The 15964-nt window shown below is 39.0% G+C and overlaps 1 protein-coding gene across 1 annotated transcript in view; it reads left to right on the top strand.

Annotated features, from left to right (window-relative positions):
- The window catches only part of ADAMTS19 (ADAM metallopeptidase with thrombospondin type 1 motif 19), a 222990-nt gene that overhangs the window by 186179 nt on the left and 20847 nt on the right, over positions 1 to 15964 (top strand). The window contains exons 19-21 of the mRNA XM_040622512.1: positions 6895 to 7030; positions 12126 to 12330; positions 14971 to 15123. Of these exons, the coding sequence (XP_040478446.1) occupies positions 6895 to 7030; positions 12126 to 12330; positions 14971 to 15123 (494 nt within the window). The remainder of the gene's footprint in view (positions 1 to 6894; positions 7031 to 12125; positions 12331 to 14970; positions 15124 to 15964) is intronic.

Here is a 15964-nt window from a genome sequence, read left to right as displayed (position 1 = left end):
TCTCTTCTCCTCACATCATGCTTCCTTCAACAGCAGCTCAGAAGGCTTAGTGTCATTTCTTTTCACAAAATAGAGCACGTCCCTTAGAGATAAGTTTAGTTTGGATTCAGAGAGATGTTTTATTTAATCTGTTCAGTAAGAATTTAGGTATGTCCCTATTTTTTATTTCAAATGGGTTGCTTTGTAAAGTAGTCCTAATTAGACACAACCTTTATATGATTTGCACTTGAATAGACCTTTTCTCTCAAATCTGTTCCATTGTGTTTAGTCAACAGTTTTCAATTATCTCTGACTATGTTAATAGGGTACATATTCCTTTTAGTGCCAAAATATTTCTGGGCTTTTGGGTATTATTTTCCTTTGCAGATCATAAATAAAGCGGATGGACAGGATTTCAAGAATCGTATCATTTCTAACTTCATATTGTCCATTTTATAGCCAGAAAGAGCTTTGTAATCTTTCAGCGTATTCATGAATTAAAGGACAGTCAGTTCAAAGCACAGAACATTGGAAACAGATTCATGCAAAATTTATCTTCAACAGCAAAGAGGAATAATAGCATTATTTTACTTCACAGGACTATATTAAGCAAGAGCAAATAAAATATCACAGAGGAATATAAAATTTCAGTGTTTGACATGTTATTTTTTTGGATTCTGTTGCAAGGCATTAGATTGCCAGCAATAAGTGGGAAACAATTTTTTTAAAAGATACCTACCGTCATGTAGCTAAATTTTTATTGTAATGATCTTTTACATCAGAATCTCAAACTGTTTTAGAATGAAAATCCGAATTAAAGTTAATTCACTGTGCATTTTTTTTTAAAGATTTTATTTATTTATTCGACAGAGATAGAGACAGCCAGCGAGAGAGGGAACACAAGCAGGGGGAGTGGGAGAGGAAGAAGCAGGCTCATAGCGGAGGAGCCTGATATGGGGCTCGATCCCATAACGCCGGGATCACGCCCTGAGCCGAAGGCAGACGCTTAACCGCTGTGCCACCCAGGTGCCCCCACTGTGCATTTTAATTAGTTTTATTAATATCAGTTATTATAAGATATGAAAAGCCTTTTAGAAGGAATATTTTTAAATATCGAATGGATGTTGATGATCTCAGGAAAATTTTTTCCAACAGTGTAACATATGTACGCTTTTGGCACCATCCTTTCAAATTCTAATGATAGTTTTAGAACTATTTGAAAGGATATATATCATTTCATCTTTTAGCATTGGCCATTGAAATTAGTCCTTTTACTTTCAAACAGCTTAAAATGCATTTGGAAAATAAATGTTTACTCTGCATTGGTGTTCTCCAGCATCTAAAAACTCTTTAACGGGATATTTCAAATATATGTTGGCACCTCAGAAGGATGGTTCACTGGGTGAAGTTCTTTTTGACATGAAAGACCTGTTTTAAGTGAGTTTGGTCTTCAGAGGCATTCGAGATGGATCATTTCACAGTATGTGAGGGTTGTGTGTTGAATTAGCGTTCCACATACTCCATACGATAACCGCATTACTCTAGAATTTATTTGGAGCCAGTGGATGGATTAGTGATATCAAACCTAGAGTAAGAGCCCCAAAATTCCATCGTCTGTTTTGAAATAAATGAGTAAACATGCTTTTAGGAAATCTGAATAGATATCATTTGAAGGGAAAAAAATAAGCCAGCATTCCACGTTCTTCCCATGAGTCTGAACCCAACCAGCTGAAGACTCTCTCTGTATTGGCCTTATATCGTGTAATCCTTTAGACACGGCTTACTTGTACGTGAACAGATTCTAAGGAGGATCCAGGTCTCTGGGTCCAAGTTGAGGAGACACCTCTGAGTAGAATACCCCTATCTTTTTGCCGGCGGAGTGTGTTTGCATTTTTCCATTTTAAAGACACGTTGCCTGCTCCATAATAAACGTTAGTTACTACCTGAAGAAAATGCACCCAAATATTTTTTTCTCTGCATTATTTCATTTCAGTAATATTTAATACAGTTTTAAATTCTGCTTTCTTTAGTAAGAACATTTTTATATTAATGTGAGCTCTTTATAAACTTGAATTTTAATATCTACATAATTCATTAGCCCAAATTGCCATAGATAACTCTCCCCCGTAATTACTCATTTGGTTTGCAAATGACTTTTCACCATTTTAGTAAATGGTCTTGAGATGAACCTCTTAGTACAGAAAGCACTTCAGCCTTGACTTACATTCTTCTATTTCACTCATTGATTCCTTTAGCAATATGCACTGTCTATTGCTGTGAGTGGTCCAATGGTGAGTGCTTTCTGCTTTTAGAGGATTCACTGTTCAATTAGTAGGGGTCAGCTAATAATAAAATCACTGTACAGAGTGATGTGGGAATATGTAGAAATCATTCCAGGGATATGCATAGGTGCAAAGGCACAGGTTTCTGAGAATGTTTATTTCTAGGGTGCAAAATATGAGGATCAAGGAGTGGGAGCTACTTTGACCATTTGCTACTTTTTTATAGAAAGTAGCTAGTCCATGAAAATGCCTGAGTGTTATGCTAGCGCTCGAGTTAAGTTTATCTTGAAAGTTATGGGATCCCATTAAACTATTTGTGTGCATGGAAATGATAAGGTCAGGTTGGGTTATATATTGGGTGTTGTAAAAAAAATACAAAATAAAAATATTTTCATTTAAAAAAAATAGAAAATAGTCACTTAAATATTAAGCCCAAGCCCTGAGGGAAAATTTTTATAGAAATTTCAAAAAATGGCTAAGAATGAAATGACATGCACAATTTTGGAAGTCGTTCAAGTTAAAAAAATGTATGCTTAAGAAAAAACCCTGCATTTCACGTATTTCTAAGAAGTGCTCAGAGAAAAGCCCTTTGTCCTTCTTAAAATACATTTACTTTTGGTTCACTTACTTGCTGGCCATTGTTGGTTCAATAGAAAATAAATAATTTGAGAGAAAATTGTAAAGACGAATGAATATATATACTGTCTGTCTTATAGAGTTGCACAATTTTATTTAAAAGTTTGGAGCATCCAGTAAGACAGAGAGAATTTCAGTGATGTATATTGAAACACTGAACACACTCCCAAGAACGTGTTTCCATATTTATGATGCCAGTTCTAGAAATGTGATCTACACATTTGGATGTTTTGTGGATAGAACATATTTTTATTAAAAATATCCATTTCATGAGGTTAAATACAGAGCATAGAAAAAATATCAGCTTATATCTGAGCCTGGAAAAGAAGGCACCCGATCTAATATCTAGTCTTTGTTAAGTATCTTCAGAGAACAAAGAAAGAGTCAAGATATAAAAATTACCCTTCGTTTTCAGATCTTGCCCAAATTCGGTAATGAGACCAATTGCATAATGGTTATGTTCTTTTATTCCTAATTGTATTCAGAACATCGAAACTGATTTCCCCAATACTGATTTAATGGGAATGACCCAGAGGTGAAGTTAATTGCCGTAAAGCAAGTAATACACTGTCAACAGCTCGCAGCTACTCATGGTTCAGGCAGAAAGCCAGTTACTTCATCACTTTCTGCCCGTCCCTAGGTTCCACAGTATTGGATGCGTTGTAAATACTGCTATTAGATGCTAGAATGGAAATTTCCTGTGTTGGCTGGAACATAAAAATATATAAAAGAAAAAAGTCAAACAATAACATTTCCATATGGCTTTAAGATGTAGTTGTATTTTCATAGGCATGCTATGCCTGTAGCTGAGCAGTGGATTTCTTCCCCCCAATTCTGTTGTCTTTGTTCAATGAAATTTTTAAAAAGTAGGGCCAAGCTTATCCTATCTGCCAAAACCTGTATGATGTGAGCTTCCTTGCTACACTGTGGATGGAGAAGTCCCGCCTCCCTGCTTTCTTAGAACACCAAGGTGATCCCTGAAATGACAGAGGTATCTATATCTCTTTTGATATATCAACACTTACACTTAAAAGATTTTTTCCAAGAACTTAATATGTTAGCTCTAGGGTAGTATAACTAAAGTTACGTATTTTCTGAAGAAAGAAAAAAAATGCCGTATAATTAGCCCTGAGTTATCTACCTCATGACTACATGTATGTTCAGCAAAAGCTTTCTGGATAATGTCTGTTAGTCATCTTTTTGCGTTGTAGTTGGCAGAAAGCCACTATTTAAATTACTTTAGGCAACTCCATCTATAATGCAAAAGAGTGTCTTATGGATTTGAAGCCTTTAAATTAGATTTAAATTACATATAAATTACATTTATATGTAATGAAAGTAACATGTATGTGAATCCTGCTTTAACGTAGGCATCATCATACTGTGAAAGTTGTGCTCACATATGTTAGCATTATTTAGAATTTGCACAATATCTGTTTAGTGTGTGCCTTGGGTCATAAGCAGCACCAGAGCACAGGAAACCAGGAGGAAGTGATCCACAACACTTGTCCCACTTTTTTACACTTAGATCTAACTCCTACTTTATGAGGCCGGTTTTCTCTGTGAAAGAATGAACATAAGCCATTTCTGCTTTTTTTGCAGTTTATTTGAAAATTGAAGTTGGTAGGTATCGAACGCTTCTTATGAGTAAATCTAATGCCACACTCCCTCCTTCTTGGCCTACCAGGGAATAGCCTGGGCAGCGCCTAAGCTTTTACCCCGGGCGTGAAATGTTGCCTATTCTCTGCCAGTTCCCATCAGCTTGCCCAACCGTGTGAGGTGCACAGGGCAGGCTTAGAGGACTTCTGAGCAGAAATGTTCATTCACGTAAGCAACTGGCCATAAAGTCCTGCAGTTCAGCCCATGTTCTGTTTGCCAAGCTGGGAAAAGACATTTTATCTGCCTGGCACTCTGTTGTCTGTATTGAGCTCCCATAGAATAAGATGCATTGCACCAGACCTGGAATTCTCCAGATAGGGCATAATTGGCCAACATTGTGCTGCTTTTACTAGAAGATAAAACTAAATGATTTCGGGGCGCCTGGGTGGCACAGTGGTTAAGCGTCTGCCTTCGGCTCAGGGCGTGATTCCGGCGTTGTGGGATCGAGCCCCACATCGGGCTCCTCTGCTATGAGCCTGCTTCTTCCTCTCCCACTCCCCCTGCTTGTGTTCTCTCTCTCGCTGGCTGTATCTCTCTCTGTCAAATAAATAAATAAAATCTTTAAAAAAAAAAAAAACTAAATGATTTCAATAACGCGATATGTAATAATCACAGATACAATTGTTAGTTACTACACACATTCGGCGGGGGAGGGAGAGAGGTGAGAGAGGTAGTCATTTTTTTGTATCCTACAAATTGTCCTGGGACTGTGTTCAGTGTTCTTGAGAGGGAAAGGAAGGAAAGATATTCTACAGGGCCACCCTGTTGTCTCTCCACATCTCCCATTCAGGTCAAAGCAAAAGATACTCAAAAATTATTCAAAGTAGCTCTCTCTCTCTACATTCCTTCCTTCCTTCTTTCTTGGTGCCAGCCTTCCCTCTCTGTTAATTAAATGACAGAGTGACCTCTCTGCCACCAGCCCAGGCTGTCATATTTGTCACGAATGGCATGAATGCTCTGAGCTTCCTAATTATCACTGCATGACAGTCATCGGACCCTAACTAATGGCCTTGCAGTAGAGACCCAGAAGACTTGCGATTCTTTTCCTTTATGACTCATCTGCCTTTAAAATTGTTGGTTGATTTAGTTACTTTATAATGTCAATAAGTTAAATTAGATTATGAAATCTTATATAGATATTTATAGACTTTTGTAGAGGAAGAGAATTAACATGTGTGTAGTAGGCTCTTTAGGTGCAAGATGAAATAATGAAAATCTTGCCAAGTTAGTGTGCTTGTAGGGCCCAGATAAAGATAAATACACAGTACAAGTGGTCGTTTTTACCTCCTGTAATCAGACTCTTCTCTCATAACAGAGAAAGTAGAAGTCATTTTTCTGAAATTGGGTGAAAAATACAAGGAGTCCCATAGCTTTTCTTAGAGAATGTCACAAGAAACAGGGAATGAGGATTTCTAGAACTCCTCATTGCTCTGGAATACTTTCATCGGAGACAGTAAGAACAAAGTTCCGAGTCATACCGAGAACAAGCTTGCTTTCTGTAACTTACTACATAGCACTGATGGTGTACAGCCAAACGATAAAGTACGCACATGTGTTTATGCGCTTTCCTGAAGGCATATTATAGCTTTCTACCACTTAATGCTAAAAGATGGTGTAGTCCCTACTAACAAATCTTTATTTTTTTTTTAAGATTTTATTTATTTATTTGACAGAGAGACAGCCAGCGAGAGAGGGAACACAAGCAGGGGGAGTGGGAGAGGAAGAAGCAGGCTCCCAGCAGAGCAGGGAGCCCGATGTGGGGCTTGATCCCAGAACCCTGGGATCACGCCCTGAGCCAAAGGCAGATGCTTAATGACTGAACCACCCAAGCACCTGAACACATCTTTAATTAAGGTCTTGGCAACTCATGCTGCCACAATCCCTTGGGAATTTAAAACTTGCTATTTAATTTCTTTTGTTTAAAGATTTATTTGTTTATTTTAGAGAGAGAGAGAGAGAGAGAGCGCGCGCACACATGTGCCAGCTGGGAGAGGGGCAGAGGGAGAGAGAAGAAAGAATCTCCAGCAGATTTCATGCTAAGTGTGGAGCCTGACACAGGGCTTGATCCCATGACCCTGAGATCATGACCCTGAAATCAAGAGTCGGACACTCAACTGACTGAGCCACCCAGATGCCCCACGATTTAATTTCTAATGAAAAAATGACCATTACCTCTCTTTAAGCCTAGAGATGCATTTTTATGTAAACAGTAAATATTATCTTCATTGATCTAACTTAAAATTCCTTTCGAAGTCTGAATATTACAACAGGCCTATGCACACCTCGTAAGTCATTTACGTAAAGTCCTATAATTTATCTGTTTGTTTGCTCTTTTCAGGAGAAAGGAAGACAACAGTGTCTTGCACAAAAATCATGAACAAAAATATCAGCATCGTGGACAACAAGAAATGCAAATACTTAACCAAGCCTGAGCCACAGATTCGCAAGTGTCATGAGCAGCCATGCCAAACAAGGTGACCATGTCCCACCACCTGTGAAAGTTCAGTGGGGACACTAAATTACTAGCATTTAAAACATACTCAAAATATTAACAGAATCACTTTTTCCTAAAGACAGTGCAAAGGAATATGTACTAAAATGTAAGGTTTTAAACAAGCAAAGACAGATCATTGCCTGGGTGAAAAAAGTATTAAAGAAGCAAGGCTAAGATTTGCCTCAACTTTCACTGTATTCTCCATGGTGTGAAAACAACAACTAAGCGGATGGACGAGGTGTAATTAAAATTATGTGGTAATCTGTTGGTCACTTCTTCAAAAATCTGGTTATGGGTCGAATTTAGCCATTTCTTGAATTCTCTGCAATGATGTGTTAGAACTTGCCAAAGATGATATAAAGCAAAGCAGAACTGGCCGGGACCCAGTCCTTCACAGGACACCAGGGACAGCGTGGTCCTCCTGGTTCCTCAGGCTACCTCCTCAGTTCTTCTCCCAGAGTTCCCCATCTGACTGCCCGATTCCCGACCTCTGCTCGCTGGTTTACTGTGCTGGGTCCTAGTTACGGAACAGTCAGCGGTTTTGGTCTCTTGTGACTTCCCCATTGAGTATGAGGCAACAAAATAGGCAAGAAACTCTCGAGTAGGAAATAAGACAAGGATGCTGAGCAGCTGAAAGTGGTGTAGAAAGATTATGCTTCAGTAACCCGCAGAGACGAGGAACCCAAGTACCATTTGGGAGTGAGCGAGCATCAAGGCTGTTTGGAGTGGTTCCCATCGTAGGGCCCCTTGAAAATCCATGTGCTTTCATATAAAAATTATTGGGCTTCAGTGGGACTGACCCCCAGTGTCAAAGGTCCTAAAAGCTTTCAGAGATAGAATGATAAAAAGAGTGTGAGACTGCATTGAGTCCTCTGGAATCCAGGCACAGGGACACCTGTTCGGTCTTGACACTCAGAGATCTGTTGAGACTCAGTGAGTGAGGGTGTAATTGGTTATGAGTTCCTAGGGGACCGCAAGGGATTGATCTTCCCTCTCACGGGCTCCTGCACTGGAGTCCGTGAATTTACATGTCCTGCAACTCGGATATGCAAAGAATTTGTAGCTCTGTAGTGGTCTGTAACTAATAGAATACGCTTCCTGACCCTCCACCACAGTGAGTAGGTATGGAGGGAGGAGGTTAAAGAGGGAGGAGGAACAAAGTTGCCAATTAACTGTATTTAAACCTTTCTGTCTTCATCTCTTTAGGAATTAGTGTCATCCAGGCTAATAACGTTCAGTTCTTTTGGCTTTCCTGTCCCCCCTGCCTTCCCCACCTCTGATGTAGCACTGATCCTGAGTTCCCTCTGTTTCTGGCCTATTGTGAAACTCAGTTATTAAGCCCTTCAGATCCAGCTCATGCTATGTTAATGAGAGCTTAAAAGAATTTGGAAACTCATTTCTTCCTCTACACTGCTGAAATCTCAAGGCTTGCTTTTCTATAGATTTGGTGTATTTGAGGTCACAAAAGCTGATTATCGACTTTTCCTTTCCTTTGTATTCCTGCTCCAATATTCTTTTTCTTCCCCAATCCCTAGGGAAAATTATGCTTCTAAGGAATAGGACCCAAGAATGATACGTAAAAGGATGGGCAAAAGATAAAAGCGCATTGATATACTCTCAGTAATGTTATGCCCATTCCACCTACCTTGCTCTCTGCTTTTCAGGGTAACTTCATAAGTAGATGAACTAATTAAGCTTTTTTGAGACAATGTTGAAATCAACAGGAAAAGAGACGAAGGGAATTATTGTTACCTGCAGTCAGGCCTTTGACTCCTTTCCATTCAGTGTTGGACAGATATAAAAGCGGAGTTTTTGGCTTTTGCCCTGTCAGCTAAAGAACCTGGATCATTTTGTTGTTACCATTCCTAAGAATTATTTTTCTTAATCTCTTTTAATAGATATTAAAATGCTAATTTATCTTGTGATATTTGCTAAAATATTTCCAAACACCATTTGTTTCATATACCCTATAATTTTTCCATGTGGAGGAAAGAGCATTGGCTTTTTCTGATTTATCAGGAATCTTGGAAGAGTTGGATTTGAGGACAAGAGCCTATTTGTCACTTCCGAACTTGGTCTGTAAAGGATCAGAATGTACAATACACACTTATTGTTCATTCACTGACCTCAGCTATCTTGGGGGAGAATTCCGCCTTGCTAATGACTTGGTAAAATGAGTATTTTTAGAAGGTCATTACATTTCTGAGTGAGACATTTTTGCAGCTGGACACTGGATGTCTTTTTGTTAGAGATTATTATCTTCCTTCCCTTGGAGAGGGAGTCAATGTATTGCAAACCACCGAGAGGCAATCTCAGTGAGGTTAACCAAAATATTGAAAAGTAAGAAATGGACATGAGCAATTATTAGGGGTCATGGTAGGAAAACCTTCTGTGACCTGCTGGCATAGCATAACCTTTGGTTTTCCCCACCCTAGTAAGAAACATTCCAATTTCCATTTACATTTATTGATGAAAAAGTCACTAAATAGACTGATGGAACCCTATGTGCCAAATATAAAATATATCAATGCACTGGTAAATAGTTTTGGAAGAAGGAATCTTAAAGATAAGGAAATGCGATAATTCCAAATTAGATTAATTCTAAAAGACAAAGGGCTTTATTAGAATACGTTTTACATTCTAGTTCTTATTTTTGAGCTGCTTTCACAAGGAATGGAAAAAGTAACTTTTGGGGCACCTAGATGGCTCAGTGGGTTAAGTGTCCCACTCTTGGTTTCTGCTCAGGTCATGAACTCAGGTCATGAGATGGAACCCTGCATCGGGCTCCATGCTCAGCCCCTAGTCTGCTTGGGACTCTCTCTCTGTCCCCCTCCTTCTCCTTTCATGCTTGCATGCACTCTCTCTCAAATAAATAAACAAATAAATAAATATTTTTTTTAAAAAAAGAAAAAAGTAACTTTTATCATTATACTAAGGATCTCTAAAAATTTATTTTATTTAAAAAATATTAGATTCTGTGAAATAGCAAATACTTCTCTTTTCACTAGTATCTTCTTGGTTCCATAATTGGAGGGAAAGGTACATGCATGGGTTTCAAGTGTACTTATAACCTGGGTATCCTCATGTAGAAAGATGAATCAGAAACTCAATAAATTTGGAAGATAAGTACTTTAGGAAAAATCCACTAGGGGACTCCCAACCAAAATGGTAATCTGCAGCATACTTGGTAGACCAGCAGACAAGCACTTTGTTAAAGGCAATACTGGAATGCAAATATTATCAGGATTTTTTTTTTCTTTTTCAGAAATAGAAGCATAGAATCATTTAGAATTAAACCATTAAACAGATGCGAAAACTGGATTGCATGAGATGTGACTTTCCAAATTTTGGATCATTGCCAGGAGCATTTGGGCTTAAGTAAATTTGGAAGAATTGATGCCATTTCTGTAAAACATAGACACAAATTCTGATTTAAGAAATGTTTAATGACAACTATTGTATGCAGGGTGTTATGAATGCAAAGAAGAATAAGACTTTGATCTCTGCCTTTAAAGAGTTTATATGCTAATCAGGAAAAGAAGTATAGGGAGAATGTGAACCCGTCCTCTTCCCCAGGGAATATCTAACAAATGCTGTGTGAGTGCCACAAGCCAGGTGGCAGAGGGCAAAGGAGAGCACAATCGTTGTGGGTTGGGTGGAGAAACCCTTTTAGGAAGAAGGGATTTGGAGCTGGCTGTCAAGGGTCCAGGCAGCGGATGCTCCATAAAGAGGGACCATGGAGGAAAACAGAAAGTGTTTGAGGAACAAGCTGAGCATATAGTTTCTTTTCCAAACAAATGAGAGTTGAAGCTAGAGAAATGAGTAAGTATAAATTACTTATAAATATACTGTAATATATACAGTATACACTATATACTGAGTCCCTATTGTATGTCAGACAGTATAATAATAAACACTTTTACAAATGACAAAACGGAAACGTAACAGCTGTGAGTGTTGTTTCAAGAATGTGCACGATTAGTAAGGAACCCAGAATTAAGCTCCGGGCTTCTGACTGCCCTGCACTGGGCCAAAATGGGATTGTGCAGGTAGTTCGGGGGGCATTTAGATCCCCCCTGCAGGGTTGACCTAATAATGGGAAGTGCAGAGAGCATTTTACTCAAAAGAATCATACAAATTTCATGAATCACTTTTCTGGCAAAATACATTTTGGGAGGTGTTTAAATTAGTAGTCCTCAGGCTATAGCCCAACTCGTTAGAAATGGAAGTTCCACAGATATGTATCACTACCCAACATAGATATGACTGAGAAAAGGATGTCCATCTAGGTGTTAAAATGCCTGTGTATTGGCGGAATCACTGAATCAGTAAAATCCAAGAAAAAGATTTGGAGTTCCTTTGGACCTCTAGACTGAGGTCACTCGTGTTTAGCCCTCTGAGCCTGCACCTGCATGTCTGTGATTACATGGCAAGTCCCTGGAAGCCAGCCTAAAGCAGCACACGTAGCTTTGTCCATACGATATGGCCCAGACACAGAAATCTTGTTGCAGGCCATCGGCCTGATGCACTAACGACTGCTTCCCCCAGTAAGAGCTATTTCCAGGGACAGGGCTCTGTTACCTTGCCCATATCTGCGTTTCTTTCATGGTGAGGTCATCCACAGCCTCATTCCAGTTTCTGACTCTATAACCTTGTGACCCTTGGTAAGTTGCTAAATCTCCCCTTGCCTTGGTTTCCCTTTCTGTAAAGGGCCGTGAGAGTTGTAGCCCCTAACACATGGAGATATTGTAAAGATTTAAAACACAAAGAAGAGGAGTAGCTCACGTATGTCAGCAGTTGTGTACTTGCCGGGTATCTCAGTGTGGCCAATGTGATAAGCGGTAACAGGCAAAGCGTGTACCACAGCGCGGACGCAGTCTCAGTCTTTGAGATTCCAAAACGGATTAGAAACACGGAGCACTCAAAATAATAGAAAACACCGGTATTTTAGACAAAACTGTATTTAAGAAAAAGGTAAAAGTCAGTGTGCGACAATTCTTAACTCCAGATGTGACAAAATACACAATGGGTCGATATCTTTCAACTGGGTTCAGTGGTTCTTCCTTTACTTTTAGATGGATGATGACAGAATGGACCCCTTGTTCGAGAACTTGCGGAAAAGGGATGCAGAGCAGACAAGTGGCTTGTACCCAACAGCTGAGCAACGGGACTCTGATCAGAGCACGGGAGAGGGACTGTGCCGGGCCCAGGCCTGCCTCCGCCCAGCGCTGCGAGGGCCAGGACTGCATGACCGTGTGGGAGGCAGGAGTGTGGTCTGAGGTGCGTGTGGGCCCCCGGGCCTCCCCATGTCCTTGCTCTCCTCTGACTCAGCTTGTGTGAGGTCATGGGCTGTTGCATTCAGAATCTCTACACACAGCAGTGTCAATACCATCTACTGATTTTTCTGATAATAAAAGGAATATACGGGGGCACCTGGGTGGTTCCATGGGTTAAGCCTCTGCCTTTGGCTCAGGTCATGATCCTGGGTCCTGGGATCGAGTCCTGCATTGGGCTCCCTGCTCAGCAGGGAGTCTGCTTCTCTGTCTCACTGGCCCTCTGTGCTCTCCCTCCCTATCTCAAATAAATAAATAAAATCTTTTAGTAAATAAATAAATAAAGGAATATACTCATTATATATAATTTTGCAAACAGGAAGTACAACAGTTATTTATGCTTCACTCAGTCAATATTGTAACATAATCAAGAACGTATTATACGTTCATTTTAGTATGCTGTTTTTTCATTTATATACCGTGAGTATGCTCTATAGTGGGCAGAAATGTTAATACGCATTTGATTCACCGTCTATTCCTGAACATTTAAAAGGGAAAGAAGAAAGGACGTTACCATTTAACCATCATCTCCTGTAAGCAAGGCCTCTGTTTTTATTTCTTATTTAGTATATTGTTTGTATTTAGTCACCCATCCAAGAAGGTTAATAGTTTCACCATTTTATAACAGAGCTCAGAGAAATTCAACAGTTTACCCAAAATCCTATATAAGTGGGAGATCAGGGGTTTGAACCCGGCGCTGTCACGCTCCCTGCACCACACGCGCATTAGCATGCAGTGTGGCGCGTACGGGTGTGTTCCACGCCCAACTGTGTCTTTTCTGTTATCATGGTATGTATCAGTGCATCGTCATCAATACCAGTCATTACTTAGATTTTCTAGCTGCTCTTAGCATTTTAGAGGAGCATGTGGCCTCATGCACATACACACGCAAACACACACACCCATACGTGTGCAAACAGATGCACACCCAGAACACAATCTTTCACATGCTTAATCTCAAAATATTAGCATATAAAACTGACAAGTGGAAAATGCTAGGTTACCGTGAGTAGCCAATCTTTTGAAAATGAGGATAAAGTAGCTTAGACAATAAGGTTTCAGAATATTCTTCAATTAACCCAACCCCTCTCCGCCTCAAAATACATTAGCAAGTGGCATGACTTTCTGTTGGCTTCCTTTTCTGGGCTATACTTTGCTGTTTAACAGATTCTTCTATATTGGCAAAGTATACTTTGGACGATGCATGTGGTATCTAATTTTATATCAGAATCAATCCATTGGATCTGGAGAGAAGATTCACGTGAGCGAAGGAACATACCCCACCTCCAGCCAAACCATAACATTTTTGCGAACTTTTTAGGAGGAAAATAGGTCAGAGGTATTCTATACAGACTTTTTGGCAACAGCTGGGAGCAATAATATGTCTCAATGCCGTCTACCAATTAAAAAAAAATCTCTTTCTTGTTTTTATTTAATTTAAAAATTGATTTTATGGATCACGGTTAGTTCCAATTGCAAAAAAAATAAGAATCTACATATTAAAATGCCAAGTTACACATGTAGTCCACTTTAAAGCTCAACATATTCAAACATAAGCCAATGAGACAATCACTCATTTGTGCAAAAGTTACCATATTTAAAATATCATTACTTCCATGCTCAGGTGTTTAGGAACACAAACTGTTGGAGTCCTCATGGTTATTCGTATACTATGTCGTTGTTAAATGTATACCTGCAACTCTTGCTTTGGACCTTTTTCAGACACAGTTATTCATTGAATGTTCAAGTTTTCCCATATCTTTCATCCCTTCCCTTCTCGCTCTCCTCTCTCTTCTCCCACCCAATGCCATTTTGGTCCCTGTGTCCAGATAGCCAGTGATGTGTACCTTTGTAAGACTGAGAAGTTTTTCCACATATCCTATAACAAGGAGCATAAATGAAAATGAGATGCTAAGTTGCACCTAGAAAAAACTGGTGGAATATACATAGGTGCTTTATATGTTATGTCACCATCTTAAATCAGGCCTCAATTATTTATGAAATGAACTAAACTATTTTTGAACTGAATAATGTTTGCAATGCATATAGCCATTTAGAATGATGATTTCTGGGGGTATATAATTATGCAATGAAATATTTTCTTTTTGCTAAAATTGTCTCTGTTTTTGCTTTAAGAGAAGTCTGTGAGAAATGACACTCTAAAAAAATATTCCTTTTCCACAAACATTTCTTAGGGCTAAACCAGACTAAACCCTAGCAAATATAAATTTTTGAATTTTCTTACTTAACTATACATAAATATGTGATGTCAATCAAGTTTAGTATTTTACACTTTGATCACTGTGTATTATTTGTCTTTCACCAACAATCCTATGTTATATTGCTCTGTGTAATAATGGTCCTGTGTTCCTGAAACTCATTTACCTCCAACACGGTGCCCTAAGCTTCTTCTGGCTCCTGGTACTGGGGTGTAGCCAGGTGTTTTCCTTCTCTTTATTCTTTAACTTGGTCTTTATGTGAGTGATAGGCTTATGAGAGATGATTAGAAATATTACTTAACGTAATTTAACCATTGGTCTATATCTCTAATCACCGACCTCATCCAGACTCTGGTGTTATCTTTTAGTGTTCAGTCAAGTGTGGCAAAGGCGTACGTCATCGGACCGTGAGGTGTACTAACCCTAGAAAGAAATGTGTCCTCTCCACCAGACCCAGGGAGGCTGAAGACTGTGAGGATTACTCGAAATGTTATGTGTGGCGAATGGGCGACTGGTCTAAGGTGAGACTCATTCTGTACATTCTCAGTATTAGGGGATCTGTATAGACGTATGGATCATGAGAGATCGAGTGTTATATTCCCAGGTTCACATCCTATCTGTCCGTGATCATGAGCTCTATAAAATCATTTTAAAGATCAAGTAAGATAAAATGTATAAAGCACTGAAGACTGACACAAAAGAAGCTCTCAAAAAGTATTATCTAGTGTTTTGTTGAGTTTTTATTGATATCGTTCTTTGTCAGAATATTTTTGCTTAAAACTTATCTAATGAACAGGATACTATCAGATAAGTACATTGAAAATATAACTAAGGAAGGTAGTGACAGCATCAAGCAGAGGCAATTTCTATCTTAATATGTAAAAGGCATTCTGTTTCCCACCAATTTTGGGGTTGTATATAGAAGAAATGGAAAGGAGCAGCATTCTTGAAGTCCTTTGGTCAAATCAAGTAGACACAATTCATATGGCAGGTGAACGGTAAGTTTAGTTTCGTGAAAATAGTAATATTTAAATTTATGAATGAGTAGAGCCTCGTATATGAGTGAGCCATAGAAAACAGCTCATCTAGCCACTCTGCATGAAGTATTACTAAATCCTATGTTTTAAGATAAACTTCTGATAGTTGCTGGGTGAAAACAGCTCTCAAATACTAGTCTTCAAAAATGTAAGCTTAATCAAATAATCCCTGTGCTTTGCCACTTTCAGCTGTGATTTTATATACTTATTATCATGGAATCATAGAATTCTAAGGCTCCGAAGAGCCATAATAAATCCTCTCTTCTTTCCCTTTATTTTATATGCGGAAAAACAACAGGTAGCTGCTGGGGCATGATAGGGAGTG

The sequence above is a fragment of the Ursus maritimus genome, unplaced genomic scaffold, assembly GCF_017311325.1.
Source record: "Ursus maritimus isolate PB19 unplaced genomic scaffold, ASM1731132v1 scaffold_5, whole genome shotgun sequence".
NCBI lineage: Eukaryota > Metazoa > Chordata > Mammalia > Carnivora > Ursidae > Ursus > Ursus maritimus.
This window is presented reverse-complemented; position numbering and strand designations above follow the sequence as displayed.